This window comes from Nelusetta ayraudi, unplaced genomic scaffold (assembly GCF_046127955.1).
Source record: "Nelusetta ayraudi isolate G7.1 ecotype Tasmania unplaced genomic scaffold, CSIRO-AGI_Nayr_v1 ptg000135l, whole genome shotgun sequence".
Taxonomy (NCBI): domain Eukaryota; kingdom Metazoa; phylum Chordata; class Actinopteri; order Tetraodontiformes; family Monacanthidae; genus Nelusetta; species Nelusetta ayraudi.
This window is the reverse complement of record NW_027466185.1, coordinates 9,450,834-9,465,604: the sequence shown is the minus strand read 5'-3', so window position 1 is coordinate 9,465,604 and position 14,771 is coordinate 9,450,834. Positions and strand designations below refer to the sequence as shown.

Below are 14,771 nucleotides of genomic sequence, written 5' to 3'. Positions count from 1 at the left end.
TGTGCAAATGGCGGCCCGAGCCACGGTTTACTGCGCATCAATCCTGCCGCTGGGAGTTTGTTCTCTCCCATTGCGAGCAAAGCGCCCTGAATACAAAGATGCTTATTAAAATAGGCCTCGCGCAGACGCAGGACTTTCTCCCTTCAGCCCGTCTTCTGCTCCCTGCCGTCTAGTCATGTCCTGCGGAATGCCGCTGCCTCCCGTCAACGGCAGCATCCTGGGCCAGGACTTCTCCCTGGGAGCGCGGGCCACCTACCAGTGCAACCCCGGCTTCCGACTGGCCGGCCCAGTCACCACCTCGGTGATGTGTCAGGAATCTGGGAGGTGGAGCCCCATCGAGGCTCCGCCCAGATGCATCCGTGAGTGCTTTTCTCCCACCGTCATTGGATTGATTTCCGCCTTGCTGTTAATTTGCATTTAAAATATATGATGTCTCGCTGCTTTCGAGGCCCTTACAGAAAAAGAGTGTTCTGAACGTCGAAGCAATCCACAGTTTGAAGTGTGTTCAACGACCCTCTTTGCCTTGTAGCCGTGACCTGCCCTGACATCGGCCACTCCGCCGTGGAACACGGGAGGTGGAGGCTAATTTATGGAACTCAAAACCAATACGACGCCATAATGATGCTCATATGCGACCCGGGATATTACTACAAGGGCCAGAGAGTCATTCGGTGCCAGGCAAACAGCACTTGGAACTACCCAGACCCGCGGCCTGTCTGTGACAGTAAGTGACAACTGAAGTGCAGTTTCCAATTATTATTTTTTTGTTTTTCAAAGCTCTGTATATAATTTGCACCCGAGCATGTCTCGTCTGACTATAAGTGAAAGAAAAAACAATTTCAGGAGGAGACAGAGAGTGTGCTGTTGAGTTTCTGCACCATTCAGGTGGAGATTTGTTATTCAGCAGTGATTTGATTTATTCTACTTTCAGTCATTTCCTGTGGCGACCTTGGAACTCCGCCGAACGGCAACAAGATCGGCACGCTGACTGTGTACGGAGCCACCGCCATCTTCTCCTGCAACACCGGTTACACGCTGGTGGGCTCCAGGGTGCGCGAGTGTATGTCCAACGGGCTCTGGAGCGGAACGCAGGTCCAGTGTCTTGGTACGAGCGTCGCTATTTTGCTTCATTGCAGCATCCACAGAAAGAAGAGACGATGGGACTTTAACTACTCTCCTCTCTCATTGGCAGCCGGGCACTGCGGCACCCCAGACCCCATCGTGAACGGCCAGATCATCGGCGAGAATTACAACTACAGAGGCAGCGTCGTCTATCAGTGTAACCCGGGGTTTCGTCTCATTGGGGTTTCGGTGCGAATCTGTGAGCAGGATCACCGCTGGTCGGGACGCACTCCCGTCTGCGTCCGTAAGTGTCCACAAAGAGACGTCCAGAATCTCTCACCAAACACTTTTATGTCTTTTTTTTTTATCATTGTGATTATTATGATTATAATTGGTAGTTAGCAATATACAGCAATACCATTTTGCAGCCGCCGATTAAGTGCTGACTCAAGCCACCCCAGGGTTGAAGTGTTTGGAGATTCCCACCAATTTATCCTTGTAAGACTCGAGCCCTCTGGTTATGATCTTTATTACAGCACGTAATAAAACATTTTTTTTTTACGGCCAGTGTCTCCACAACCACTTAAAACACACTGTTTTTTTTTTTTTTTGAAAAGCAATTTGAAGAACAGAAGCAGCTCATTATACAGGATTAATTGAAACTAAGCAAACAGACAGACAGTGTAGCCGCACATGACCTCTGGCTTTCGGAGTGCACCGTCATCTCCAGACAGAATCCACTCTTCTGTCTCCACTGATCATCTGTTCTCATTTTTAGATCGTAACCTTGATTGTCTTTCTCTTTTTCAGCCATCACATGCGGCCACCCAGGCAACCCGAACTTTGGCCTAACCCAAGGGACCCAGTTCAACCTCAACGACCATGTGCGCTTTGCCTGCAATACCGGATATGTCCTGCGCGGTGTTTTAAAGTCCACATGTCAGTCCAACGGGCAGTGGAGCAACGCTCTCCCAAAATGCATAAGTGAGTCTCGTCAACTAGTCGGTATTTACGCTCAGTTTCCAACACTGTGCCCTTTCTCACAGCTTTCAATTTTCCTCTCTGGACTCCTGCAGGGATTCTGATATTTAGCCCTCGCCAAGTTAGCATACTGTGGCGAATAGAGGAAGCGCTCAGTGATGGAACAAACACCTGGCTGGGGGTGTGGTCACTGGTCACTCATTGAGGCATTAGTGACCTTTTGTCACAACACAAAAGGTCCTCATGAAAAAAAAAAAACAGTAAAAGGGTTAGGGTTAGTTTCTCAAGGTTGCATTAGCAGGCAGGACACAAATATATATATATATTTTTTTGTTGTTTTTTTTTGCTGTCATGTTGAACAAGGCCACATGACCTTTGGCAAGCGACGACCACAGTAAACGGAGGGAGAGCTGTGCGCACTTGAAGTACAAGCAAACCATATTTAGGGGGACAGGAATAGAATAAAGAGGAGGGAGAAGGAAGTTTAGATTGTTTCATTGCGATGCGCCGCACGTAACCTTTGGAGACGCCGCCGCCGCCACAACCTCTCAGCTCACCTGGCTGTCAGCAGCACACAGCTGGTTCATAACCACGCAGAGACAACCAGAAAAAACTATCAGGCGGTCCTTGACTTTTTTTGTTTTTTTATAGAAGAAAAGTGCCTTTAGAGACTCTTAGGTTTTTGCTCGGAATAAAAACTGTCCGCTTCTCTTGCAATTGGCAAGGTAACGAGATTTAATCTGGCAAGTCCCCTTTCTTTGTTTGTAAGTTTTTTTTCCTTAGCAACGAGTCTCTGCACACGCTTTCTTCTCTAAGTCCCGACTAATGGAGGAGGGTTTGTTGTGACAGCCGCGGCGTGGGTACTTACAAGGTCGAGCCCAGAGTGTGACAGATGGATGGATTGACTCGCGAATTTGTTTTAAGTGATAGAAAATATCTGGCTTTTTTTTTTTTTGACATCCACATGAAGAGGTTGTGAGCCTCTCGGGAACGCTTCCCTCTGATTGTTAAAACTGGGAGACGAGCGCACGGCTGCTGCTGCTGCTGCTGCTGCTGCTGCTGCTGCTGCATGCATAAGCAGGCCGAGATTTTCTCCCAGACTCGCTCCTTAATTCTCCAAGCTCTCCTAGCGCACACCGTATTAGCATTGGCCTTCGACGGTCGCCGAGATGTATTTAGCGGAGGCCGAGTGGTCCTCTGGGCGTTTTTGTTTTGGGTAGAACATTATCCTCAGTGTGGACGTAAAGACGTAAAGTAGCTCAAGGGTCTTTTTTGTCAATCAGATTTATCGCCTTAATTTGGGGAGGGGGGTGTTTTCGTTAGGTTTGCTTCGCTCCATCAATTTGGCGACACTGCGCTTCGTACATTTCATCTCAGCCCGGCTAAGCCCAACAATAAGCTTTCGCCGCTCGGTGGATGATACAGATGGCGGGAATTAAAAGGGAGAGCGGGAGCGAGGAGTTAGACAAAGGTAACGATTTTTCAGGGTTCAAGATTTTTTTTTTTTTTTTTAAACTTCAAGGGTGCGCAGGCGGGATCAATAGTGCGGTCCCGTCGGCCAGGCCGCTCTCTGACTCATCTCTAATCATCAGCACTTTGAATCACAGCTAAAGAGCCCCGTGCAAGTTCTCCCAAAGAAGCCGCCCCACGCGTCCCTTTGTCCTGCGCACAATAAAGACAAGGAGCAAAAAGAAGGAGGGGAAAAAAAGTGTATTCTGACACGGCGGCAATTGGCAGGCGGCCTGGAGGAGAATGAGTTTGACCCCGTTCTCGGCTTTTATGTCCAGCGCAGGGGATTTACCTCGTCTTTTTCTTTTCCTATCCGCCTTTAGTTTTTTCCTTCCACTCTCGCGGGTCTGCACGAACAGGTTGGCCATATTGAGATGACCCGTTCACATCTTCTGAGACCGCAGCACCCGTGATGCATTTCCAGAGTTGAAGGTTTTCATGCCTTCCTGCTCGGAAATGCAACTTCTGTTGTCTTACTCCAGATTTCTGAACGCTTGAACCACAAGGTCACGTGAGAGCTTCCAAGTCGTACGTTCATCAGCCGCTGTTAAAAAAGTCTGAGTGAGACAGAAACAATGATTGAATCCACAGAAGTGGAATTAAATTCAATTCAATCAATTATTTATTTGTCATTGTCAAAATAACACAGTTATAAATAACAGCGAGATGTCCTTTGTGAGCAACCAATACAACAGAAGTGCAGTCAGGGCAAAATGTGCTTGGTGGCATCAATGTCTTGAGAAGCTCAGCATAGTAGTCAGTAATTGGTATATGCAGACAAGAACTCAGGATCTCTCCATGAGTTGTTACACCTTCAATGGGAACGCTGAACACTAAAAACCTCCATATTTTACCAGAATTTAGAATGTTTAATGCCTTGGAACCCAAAGTTGAAGTAAATGTTTAAAAGATCGACTAAGTATCTATGCAACAGGATGTGACGTGATTTTAAGAACATTTTCACAGTTCAGACTTTGCGCGTTTAATTTCCCGTTTGCTGCAATTCGATCTCTGCAACCGATACAAAAAATGGTAGCGGAGCCGCAAAGTCCCGTTGCGCCTCGGGGACGCTTCATTCTGCGCTGTGGAAATGCAACTCACTGACGAGAATGGAAGCGATTTGCTCCGCGGTGCGCCACGCTGAGCGGCGCGGCGCAGACGGAGGATGTGGAAAAATGGGGGTTATTATTCCCTCCACTGTAGATGAAGGCACCGCAAGTTCAACAGCTCTCCTCAAAATGAATCACAATAAGTGTTGAGGGGGTGATTGAGGTGTTCTCCGCAGCCGAGGAACCTAAGAAAATTGACTTTTTTTTTTTTAGCACATTAGCATACAATGGGCTCATTTTGGCTGCGGCGTGGCGAGACGATGATGGCGTGGTAAACTGGTGCACAATGACTGAGTGGGCACTCTGAGACAGTGTTATAGGAGCCATTAGAGTTTTGGCATGGTGAAGCCCCATTCAGTGGTGACTCACAGTAGGAACTAGCCGGCAACTGTTAATCATTGTGCTCCGACATTGTGGAGGCAGTGTCGCGAGCGTGGTTTTTCGTTTTGTGTTACGAATCCAAGGCACTCAAGAGATGAATTATTGCTCATAGAACTTTTATTCTGGCGGACCTTCGCCTGTGTTTATTTTTATTATTATTTTTTTTTTTATGCAAACTCAATCCTCACTGCTTCCCCTCTTCCTCCACCTCCCACAACCCCCCCCGACACAAACACACACTCGCTGTCCCTCACTCCTCCGTCATCTCTCATTCTCCTCTCCGCTAACACCCTCCATCTGGTGCTAAACTGACATGGCGCCTCTTCTCCCGTGAGCTCGCCATCCATCACCGTCGCCGCGCGGTGGCGGCGGCCAGCGGGAGACTGGATCTAATGAAGCAAATGTTTATTTCCGGAGCCTGCCACCCACCTCATTTGGAATGTGGCAGACGGATGGATGGATGCCGGATAAATGGAAGTTGCAGATGAGGGCAGGCGTGGAAAAAATGGATCGGAGTCGAGGGCGAGACGAGAGGGAAAAAAGTGTCCGTTTGCCGGAAGCGCCACTTCCTGAGGGACTGACAATAATGAATCAAAAATACAGTTTGGGTTGTAAAGTCCAGTTTAAAAAAAAAACCACACAACTTAACATGATCTATCATCTTTTCCAGGTCAAACTATTATCCGTATTGATCCTTCTTTATCTCTGTCTCTTTCGTCTCCTACTCCCTCCTCCTGCACCATTTTCCTCTAGTTGTGAACTGCACAGAGCCGGGTCATGTCGATAACAGCGTCAGGCAGGTACTGCCCAGTGGGCCACATCGCTACAGCTTCCAGACCAGCGTTTCGTACCGCTGTAACCCCGGCTATTACCTGCTTGGCACCAGCTCCATCTCCTGCCACGGGGACGGCACCTGGGATCGGTCGCTGCCCAAGTGCCTGTGTAAGTACCGCTGGGCTTGGCGGTGAATATTTCGACGCAGCTTCCTGTTTTTCATGCCAAAAAAAATAAGACAGGACGCCTGTACAACACAAACCTCACATTTCTTGGAAGGAAGAGTTTGTCCCATTGCTAATTTATCTCTTTGTTTGGACAGTGGTGCTGTGCGACCGACCCAGCGTGCCCCCCTACGCCCAGATATCTGGTGACCGCCGGACGGTGGGCTCGGTCATCCGCTACAGCTGCATTGGCAAGCGCAGCATCATCGGCAACACCACACGGATGTGCCAGCTGGACGGCCAGTGGAGCGGCTCCCCGCCTCACTGCTCAGGTACGGAGACCCGCAGCCAGCGATGCTCCAGGACGATGCGTGCCATTATAAAAGAAAGAAAAATCAAACTGCTGAGACGAGACTTAACTCTTCAGGTTTTAAGTGGCTCGTTGCCGCGGTCTCAGTGATGAAGCTGTCTTGACAGCAGATTGAACCTGTTCAGTCTCCAGCGACACCCCGCCTCAGGTACAACCAATCAGCTACAACCCTCGTGCTTGTACAAGCGCGGGCACTTACGAATCTGTGTCGGGCAGAGTTATCAGCTGCTTTGACTGAGGAAATTCATTTGGAAACAGTCAAGTCGCATTACACGAGGCCGGTTGTGCCCTTTCACTCTAATTCCCTGCACAGATTTGCATAAGCACCCTGGGTCTGGCACCGCTCCATCCACGCTTGGCGTCTTTGCCTTGTCGTATTAACTAGTGCGTCTGCTAGCAATGCTGGAGCCACAACAGAACCGCTGCTGCAGTCCACAGACAAAGCAAAAAAACGCAACGCAAATTAAAGGTAATGCATTGTATTGCATGGTCAAGAGGAGTTCATTACGGGCACCATAGTGAATCAACTCTGAAAGTGCTCTGTATTATAAAGTAAACACAACATTTTACTGATTTGTGGCGACTTCATGTGTATAAAACCTTTTAAAACCTGAAATGAAAACCTGAAAACCTTTAAAATCTGTGTGTAAAAGTTATTGGTGACACCCAGTCCTGTTAAACCTCCTGTTTCTCTTTATATGCCCATAGATACCATAGAGCTGAAGTTAACCTAGAATGACCATCCTACCAGGCTTAGGAACTGGGATGTCCCTACTTCATTTGGCTTATTAATCAAAAAAGAAACAAAAACAAAACATAAACACATCAACCTCCATTTGCTCCCCTTGCAGGTGTTTGCCATTGCAAATTCCAGAGCACCAAACACACAAGGAAGTCCCCCGAGGGGCGGGGCATCCAGTCATGCAAATAAAAAAAATAAAAAAAAAACAAACAAACAAATAAGCTGTGACAAAAACAGACACAGATATTGAGAGCGACAGAAGTACAGGCGGTGAGGCAGGCGCCCACAGACCCACAGGCCAGCAATAAATAGCACGCTGACAGTTTAATGTCAGAATTCATGGCATTCATATATACCTCCCGGGCGTGTTGGTGTTCACTCAGCAGGCTGTAAACACAACCTTTTTTATAAAGGTTTGACCGACTTTCGCAGACATGAGCTGCTGAACTCATGCTGACCAGCTCCTCGCGAGATTAAAGGAGGCACAGCAGCAGTTTTGTAATTCCCCTTTAACAGAACTTTGGTCTTTGAAATTGTGAATTGATCTGTAAAAGTATTGCCTACCTCACCAAATTTAGAAACTTTGAATTTTGAGGAAGTATGACCACCGGCTGACCTGAGCTGTTTGGTCTTTTTGCAGGTGACTCCGCCGGCCTGTGCGGAGACCCGGGCATTCCCGTGCACGGGATCCGCCTGGGGGAGGAGTTCACCGTGGGCAGTGTCGTGCGCTTCAGCTGCGAGCCGGGCTACACGCTGAAGGGCTCGCCGGAGAGAACCTGCCTGAACAACGGGACCTGGCTCGGGACTCAGCCGGAGTGCCACGGTGAGACGTACCTTCGTGCATGCACATGCTTCCCTTTCACCTTCACCGTGAACCTTGGAGGTGACGACCGCACGATGGTCACTAAGTCAAATTGCAGGCGGACTATTTTAGTTTTGTAGATGGAGGATGAAATGGATTTCCTTGGATTTTTTCTTAAAATATTGCCTAAAAGCTTTTACTGTGTGTACTGGAACTAAATGCATAATGAGACTGTCTAAAAAAAAACTCCCACAAGTCTGTTGGGTTTCAGTTGGAGAAGAAGAGAAGTTTTTGTACGTTGTTCACTTGGTGCAACCAATTAGCCATGGCCACAGTGAATTTGTAGTCCTTGTTCTTCAGTAGACTTGTTTGAATTTGGCTTCAAATCTGGCTGTTTCTCCCTTTTTTGGTTTGTATGCAACACGAGTATAATTGCCAAATAAAGGGCAATGAGCAAAAAAATACAGCATAAATGTATATTTCCATATAGTGCCCATCTGTACTAGTAATAGTAAATAGTTTTAGAGCGTTTATGTTTCCCTGATTACATACTTTTCTGCAGTCATTGAAGAATTGTGCAGTTGTTACTCGCAAAGAATGTAGATATGATGGTTCAGCCTCTGCTGGGTTGGAGGTCACGTCTGCCCAGAAGTTGGAGTTGTGAGCTGAGAATTCCAGCTTTCACCTGTAGTTATGAGACTTGGGTGCTGACCAAAAAAAAAAAAAAAAGATTAAAAAACTCTGAAGGAAACGGTGTTTGCATTTGGAGGAGGACTTTGAAGTGGAACAGCTGTTGCTTTAATGAAGAGCAGCCAGTTGTCGGCTGTTCAGGAATCGTACTTCCCCTGCTACATGCTGAGGTGTGCTCACTGCGCTGGACACGTCCAGCTGGAAACCTCAGAGCAGACCCTGAAGACGACCGAGCTACTAAATATACCATCTGGCCTGCTGATTCTATAGGAGGACGCTGGAGGTCATCACCAGAAAAATTATGTGCGCCATATTTATTCTGTTGCAGCCGCAGCAGCCCCAGAGCTGGACAGCCGGCGAAATGAGAACGGCTGCATGAACCTCCACAGTAATGGATTAACACGGCAGAAATTCAATTAGTGGAAAAGGGAAATAGACGCAGGCAGGAGAGTTATGATGTCTACATATGTCACCGCATTCCACTTTCGGCTTTTGGGTGTGCAACCTTTTGTCCCACGGCTTCACCATACAGTCGTCAGAGGGCTGCGTAATTACGACAGCATTACCATACGTCACCATTTCGGGGATAATAGACACCCGGTGATTTTGCTCAGTTTGACTAATGGTAGCGTTTCACGGTCTTAAAGAACGCGGTTACTTTGCTAATACGTATTTAATAATATTCCATCATCCTCGCACTTGGACGGCTTTTTCAAAGCTGGCAGAGCTCAACCAAATCCCACAAATGAAACGGGAATTTTAGGCTTCGGGCTTTAACATAGTAAGACTCATATTAAAATAATTTGGCAAAAAAAGAAAAAGAATGAAAGAAAAGAAGAAGTGTGTGTGTGTGTGCGTTTGGGAAATTGAAAGAATGATGGCTGAAGAGATAATGGGGCGCAGAGCAGAGGATGCCCCCTGTCTGTTGATTAAATTCCTTGTCCTTGTGCAACATAACCTTTATTTAGGGCGAGTGAAAACGTCGATCCTCCGAATGTGTTTCGTTTGTGCGAGTCCGATCGATCCTCGTCTTGAGGTGTTTCTCATTTACCAGGCCTCAACACCAGGACAAAGGCATTACAAGCAAATAAAAAAACATGGTTCATTTGCCATATACAAGGAGAGACGATGTCAAAAGTGAATCTTGTTTAAAAAAGAAATAGAAAAACTTTCAAAGCCCAGTGTGCACTATGTACAGGCAGCTGGAAGTATATTGGTTTTAGTTGTATAAAGCTACAAAAAATAAACAACTTTGGTGGTTTACTTACTAAGTGAACATCTTCTTGGGCTCGAGGGTTGACTTGGTAGGAGATGGCCCTATGGTGCCTCTTTCTAGGGCAGCCCCGACACAGGAACAGAAACAGGAAGTAACATCAGAGTGTCTTTCCCCGGGTGGAATTTCCTGGTGAAGTCACATAAGTCATAAAGCATTATTGCATTAAGCCTCCCAGTCTGATAGTGATTCATTGTTTGGTCGCTGAAGCTAATGGCCCATCAAGATTGAGGGCTCAAGGCTATATCACATTTATTTGTTTGCGATTCATTATATTTTTTTGCCACTAGATATGGCTAAATCTGTACACACTGAGGGTTTGTAAACTTGGATTATAGAACATAACTTCTGATTTTTGTAAGCCACCAGAGAAACTGGGGTTTCTGTTTAAAAAAAGACACCTTAATGAGGTTACAAATCATTCAAATATAAAGATCTATTGTTGCACGATTAAGAAGGATGTTGTGGCAAAGGATTATAAACCAGATCTAGAAAGTCAAAATAATTAAATACCTTCAAGTTTGCACTCTTCCTGCATGGCTTCATCCTATTCATCAGCCTGCGTGGCGTTATCATATTTATTTTCTAACAGCACTTTCCTGACTCTGTGAACGCAGCCCCTTTCTTGTCTCTCCCTTCCACTGTGCTGCAGAAGACTCATCCCATTTCCCAGGGCTATTTTAACTTTGTATTCTCAACATCTCCTACACATACACACACACACACACACACACACACACACACACACACACACACGCCACTGCTGCATCTTTTTCCCAGCTTTATTTCTGTCTCATTCCCATCCCTGGTGTGCGGTATGCCCACTGGCTGAGGTTGCCCACCTGTTCTCTGTTGGCACAGACTTCAAGGGCCAAGCCACATCTGGTCATTATAGGAGGGCAAAGCCCACAGGACTCCAAGGGCCTGGGGCAAGATGGAGACTGTAATGAACAGAGTCGTGGCTGGCGGCTGGACAGACACCAAGGGACTTACTGAGTAAAGGATCTGTCCATCAAAAGTACTTAAGAAGTTGGACCAAGGGGTGGATGATAATAGGTGTGGGTAGATGGAGGGATGGATGGATGGATGGAAAATTGCAAAGAAAAATAAAAGGCAAAGCAAGTCATGGCTAAAGAACAGCAAAACCATATTGTCCAACCAGAATAAAGCCTTTTGTGCTCTGTCTCTGTTTCTTTTCACCTGAAGAATTGCAGATTTAGCAGCAGCCTTTGTTTATAGTAGCCGTTTGTGTGTTTCACAGAGCAGTTCTGCACAGTCACGTTTTGCCCTTGTACTTTCCGCCTCTTTATCTGCTCATAGAATGCGCTAGAAATATAAACTCCGGTGAAAACACCGTCTAGTAGAGGCTGCCAAGATGGATGAGATAGAATTTGGATAAGAGACTGACCAATCAAGCCCGACGCATGCAAGAGTTTGTCCTGTGGCCTTTCGGGAGACGTCCCAAAGTCTTTCAGCGACATTAATCTGCTTGTTTTCGTTCTTCCTTTGCCCTTTCTGAATCTCATTTTTAGTGATATCCTGTGGAAACCCGGGAACGCCGCGAAACGCCCAGATCCGAAACCACGATGGCCTCACATTCTCCAGATCCATCACGTATTCCTGCAGAGAGGGCTACTACTCTACCGGCCTGCTCACCCGGCACTGCACGGTGAACGGGACCTGGACTGGCAACATGCCAGAGTGCTCAGGTAATGAACAACTCTCGTTAACTCTTAACAAGCACCTCAGGAGATTAAAAAATCTCGGGTCAATAGAGAAAGAAAACTAAAAGAGGGAATCTACCATGGCAGAATAAGTGAATGCTCGCTTGTGATATGTACGTGTAATTTATTCACTTACGTATAACCTTTCAACATTTCAGGATTTGACCGTCATCACGAAAATACTCCATGCATACAAATTATACTTGGCCATTTTTTTCCTTTATGAAGGTCTAGCCGAGAAACTTTGCGGATGGAAAGTTACGACTGTGCAGGAGATTATATATAACTTTGAGCCGTGCCCTTCCCTCTCCTACGCACATGCCTGAAGAAACAGAAGTGCAAGCAAAGTGTTTGTCTTTCATCCCGTCAGATTTAAAGGGTGAGCGGTCCAGATCGCTTTGACGAACCACGTCTGTAATCAAAACCCACAAATTCAGACCCTCAACCACTTGGACTCAGCAGACCTTTGTCGTCTCTGCTGCGGTCTAGACGACGTAGATGCAAACAAGGTGGACACGCAATGCAAAGCCATGCAGCTGTCGCGCAAGAATAAAGCCCAGAGTCCTGCACCCGACTCTTGTCCGGTCTGTATCCATGCACGTGCCCGGCTGAGTCGGTGGAGACGAGCGAGAAGCCCTCAGTCCCCCCTGACTCCTGACTGACAGCCCCTCTGTCGGCACACCTCACAAACAGGCGTGCGCTTGCTGCCGAGCTGAGGGGGACCCTGGCAAATAGAGGTCACCCAGGGAAGCAGCTCCCTCTGACAAGACGGGACGGACTCTAAGGGGCGTCATTACGGTTGCTTGGTCTCAGCACGCCACTTTAAGTGAAAGGGTGCAGTGCTGACGCAGCTGGGCCAAACACCTTTTGACACTCTTCCCCAGTCAACGTCTTCCTCCTGAGCTAAGTGGACAGTGGATAGCAGGAGGTGATTCACGGGACACAAGCGGGCTGGGTGGTGGTTCCCCTGCTCTGCTTTTGAAGCTGCTGGTAAAACTGGAATAAAAGTTACGTGTGATGATTACTCCCATTTTGAGAGTTTAGTCTTTCAGCCAGGAATCTCTACCAGTCTCTGGAAAGCATCCAGTTTAGCCCTCTGTTTCCAGCCTCCCTACAAAAAGCTTTCAATTTTTCCATCCGACTATGACTGGTGCTGTGGGTACACCTTCCATGTGTTTGGAAGAGGACATGTTTTTAAATGGGGCAGCCATAAACAGGCTGAGCCAACATTTGGTGAAGTTGGCACAGATCTGGGAGAGGTGTCACTGAGGCAGCGGTGCCCCTTTATGACATCACCAAGTGCTTATCGCCACACTGCTTGTTATATCACTGTCCATTGACAGGCTACAGACAGATATTAGAGCTGTTACAGAAAATGGCTAAAGGAAAATAAACATAATATGGGATCAAACAGGACTGTTGAGGGAAATGTTTGTCACTGTGTCGCCGCCTTTGCACTGTCTTTTGTAGCTCTGTGACGGCTGGTGGCGACCAGCTCTTACCGGCCCAGTAGTGGAGCATCGCTGCTCGACTTTGCCCCGCTGGGAATTTTAGTTTGAATACCAGTCATATGACTTTGGCAATGTCCCCGCATCCCAAAGAAACCCCTCCCACTCTCCCCCAGGTGCCCTGAATTTTCCCCACATCAGACGCGAGGCGCCGGAGCCGAGCGACAATGCTGCTGATTCAGACGGCGGCCAAATTCTCACTGTTGTTACTCGATCACACTGTTGTTCCCCGCGGGGAGTAAAAGTATAATCAAGAAGAAATGTGGTCCATTTGTGTTGCTGCGCCGTGAGGGGAGGAGTGTGTGTGTGTGTGTGTGTGTGTGTGTGTGTAACACACACACACACACACACACACACACACACAGAAGGGGTGTGGGGGGGCACGTCTGTAAGATTCATCTGCCGATTGAGCCCCTTCAGTGCTGGAAAGCTCCAAACTGGAGACGGTTAACGTGCTGAGGGCAGATTTTCTCCCTGATAACACACGCCCACCGCCAGGCTTTTCAGCAGCAGGGACGGAGGAACACCGTTAGAGGAAATAAATGCTCGTTCATCCCTCATAAGTGGCTTTTTTTTAAGGAGTCGTGTTGATTCTCCTTGAGACAAATTAATGCCGTGGGCCTTTTGTTTTTTTTGTTTTTTTTGCACTGTTGTTGTTCTCTTTGTGAGGTGAGCTGCTCGGGTCAAGTGCATATAACAGTTCATTAAGTCCAAAGCCCCAGCTGAGGTTCCAAATTAACTTGTTTACTTGCCTCTGTGTCATATCGATCCCCCGCCCCACAGATGGCAAACAAATATAAAAGAGATCATGTCCTTAACACAGAAACATGAAAAGGGTGCAGAGTGACCCGAGTTGCCCTGATTTTCTCTCTCCGAGCCAATCAAACACCCTCTTCTTTGTTCCCGGACTCCAGTGGCTGTGTAGGTTCTGCAAACTGCACGACCTGTTTTAATTTATTCACACCTCTTGACTTTCTCTGGCTCTTCACAGTAATCAACTGTGGCGACCCCGGAGTGCCGGCCAATGGCGTGAGGTTGGGGAGTGATTTCACCTACAACCACACAGTCACTTTCCAGTGTTCGCCTGGTTTCACCATGGACGCCAGCCGGGCCTCCTCTCTCATCTGCACAAAGGACCGGACCTGGAATGGCACCAAACCTCTCTGTAAAGGTAAAGAAGTGGAGGATTAGCAATTCACTGATGACATCACTGTGGAAAAGACTCATTCATTTCAAGTTAGCTAAGTTAAAAGTTGCTGTCCTGCATTCTGATTGGGCAATGAGTGCTGACCGTGGGTATTACAACACTTGACATGACTTCATGTAGTGATGGGAAACTCAATTGTTTTTACTGGCTGGAGTTTATATAAGTCACAGACCAACTGTAATCAGTTGTTTAAGCCAGAAACAGAAGTGTTGGTTTTCTAAACGGTTTAATTCAGCCATCACCTCGATATCTCTCCGTAGAATGCTGTTTTTTTCTGTCTGTGGTGCACGTGTGCATGTTGGCTCTCACACTAACTTTGACTTTCCCGTGAAAAGGCAGGTTCCAAAGCCTTGTCGCTTAAATTAGCGTTGTATTGCTTTCCAGCTACCAGGAGGCTCAATTTGCAGCCACAGCTTGAATTGGACGACGATTTTGACGCTTCAAAAAATCAGCTGCTGTCGTCATGCCATATTGC

General features: G+C 47.2%; 1 protein-coding gene across 2 annotated transcripts in view; it reads left to right on the top strand.

Annotated features, from left to right (window-relative positions):
- csmd2 (CUB and Sushi multiple domains 2) overlaps positions 1-14,771 on the top strand; it is a 225,237-nt gene that overhangs the window by 198,647 nt on the left and 11,819 nt on the right. Inside the window, exons 51-60 of one of the 2 annotated variants that reach the window (XM_076011540.1) lie at positions 174-359; positions 530-724; positions 932-1,105; positions 1,193-1,366; positions 1,873-2,046; positions 5,796-5,984; positions 6,139-6,312; positions 7,733-7,915; positions 11,390-11,566; positions 14,081-14,260. In XM_076011540.1, coding sequence (XP_075867655.1) covers positions 174-359; positions 530-724; positions 932-1,105; positions 1,193-1,366; positions 1,873-2,046; positions 5,796-5,984; positions 6,139-6,312; positions 7,733-7,915; positions 11,390-11,566; positions 14,081-14,260 — 1,806 coding nt within the window. Of the gene's footprint in view, positions 1-173; positions 360-529; positions 725-931; positions 1,367-1,872; positions 2,047-5,795; positions 5,985-6,138; positions 6,313-7,732; positions 7,916-11,389; positions 11,567-14,080; positions 14,261-14,771 lie in introns of both variants that reach the window. The other variant, XM_076011539.1, reaches the window with a different exon arrangement.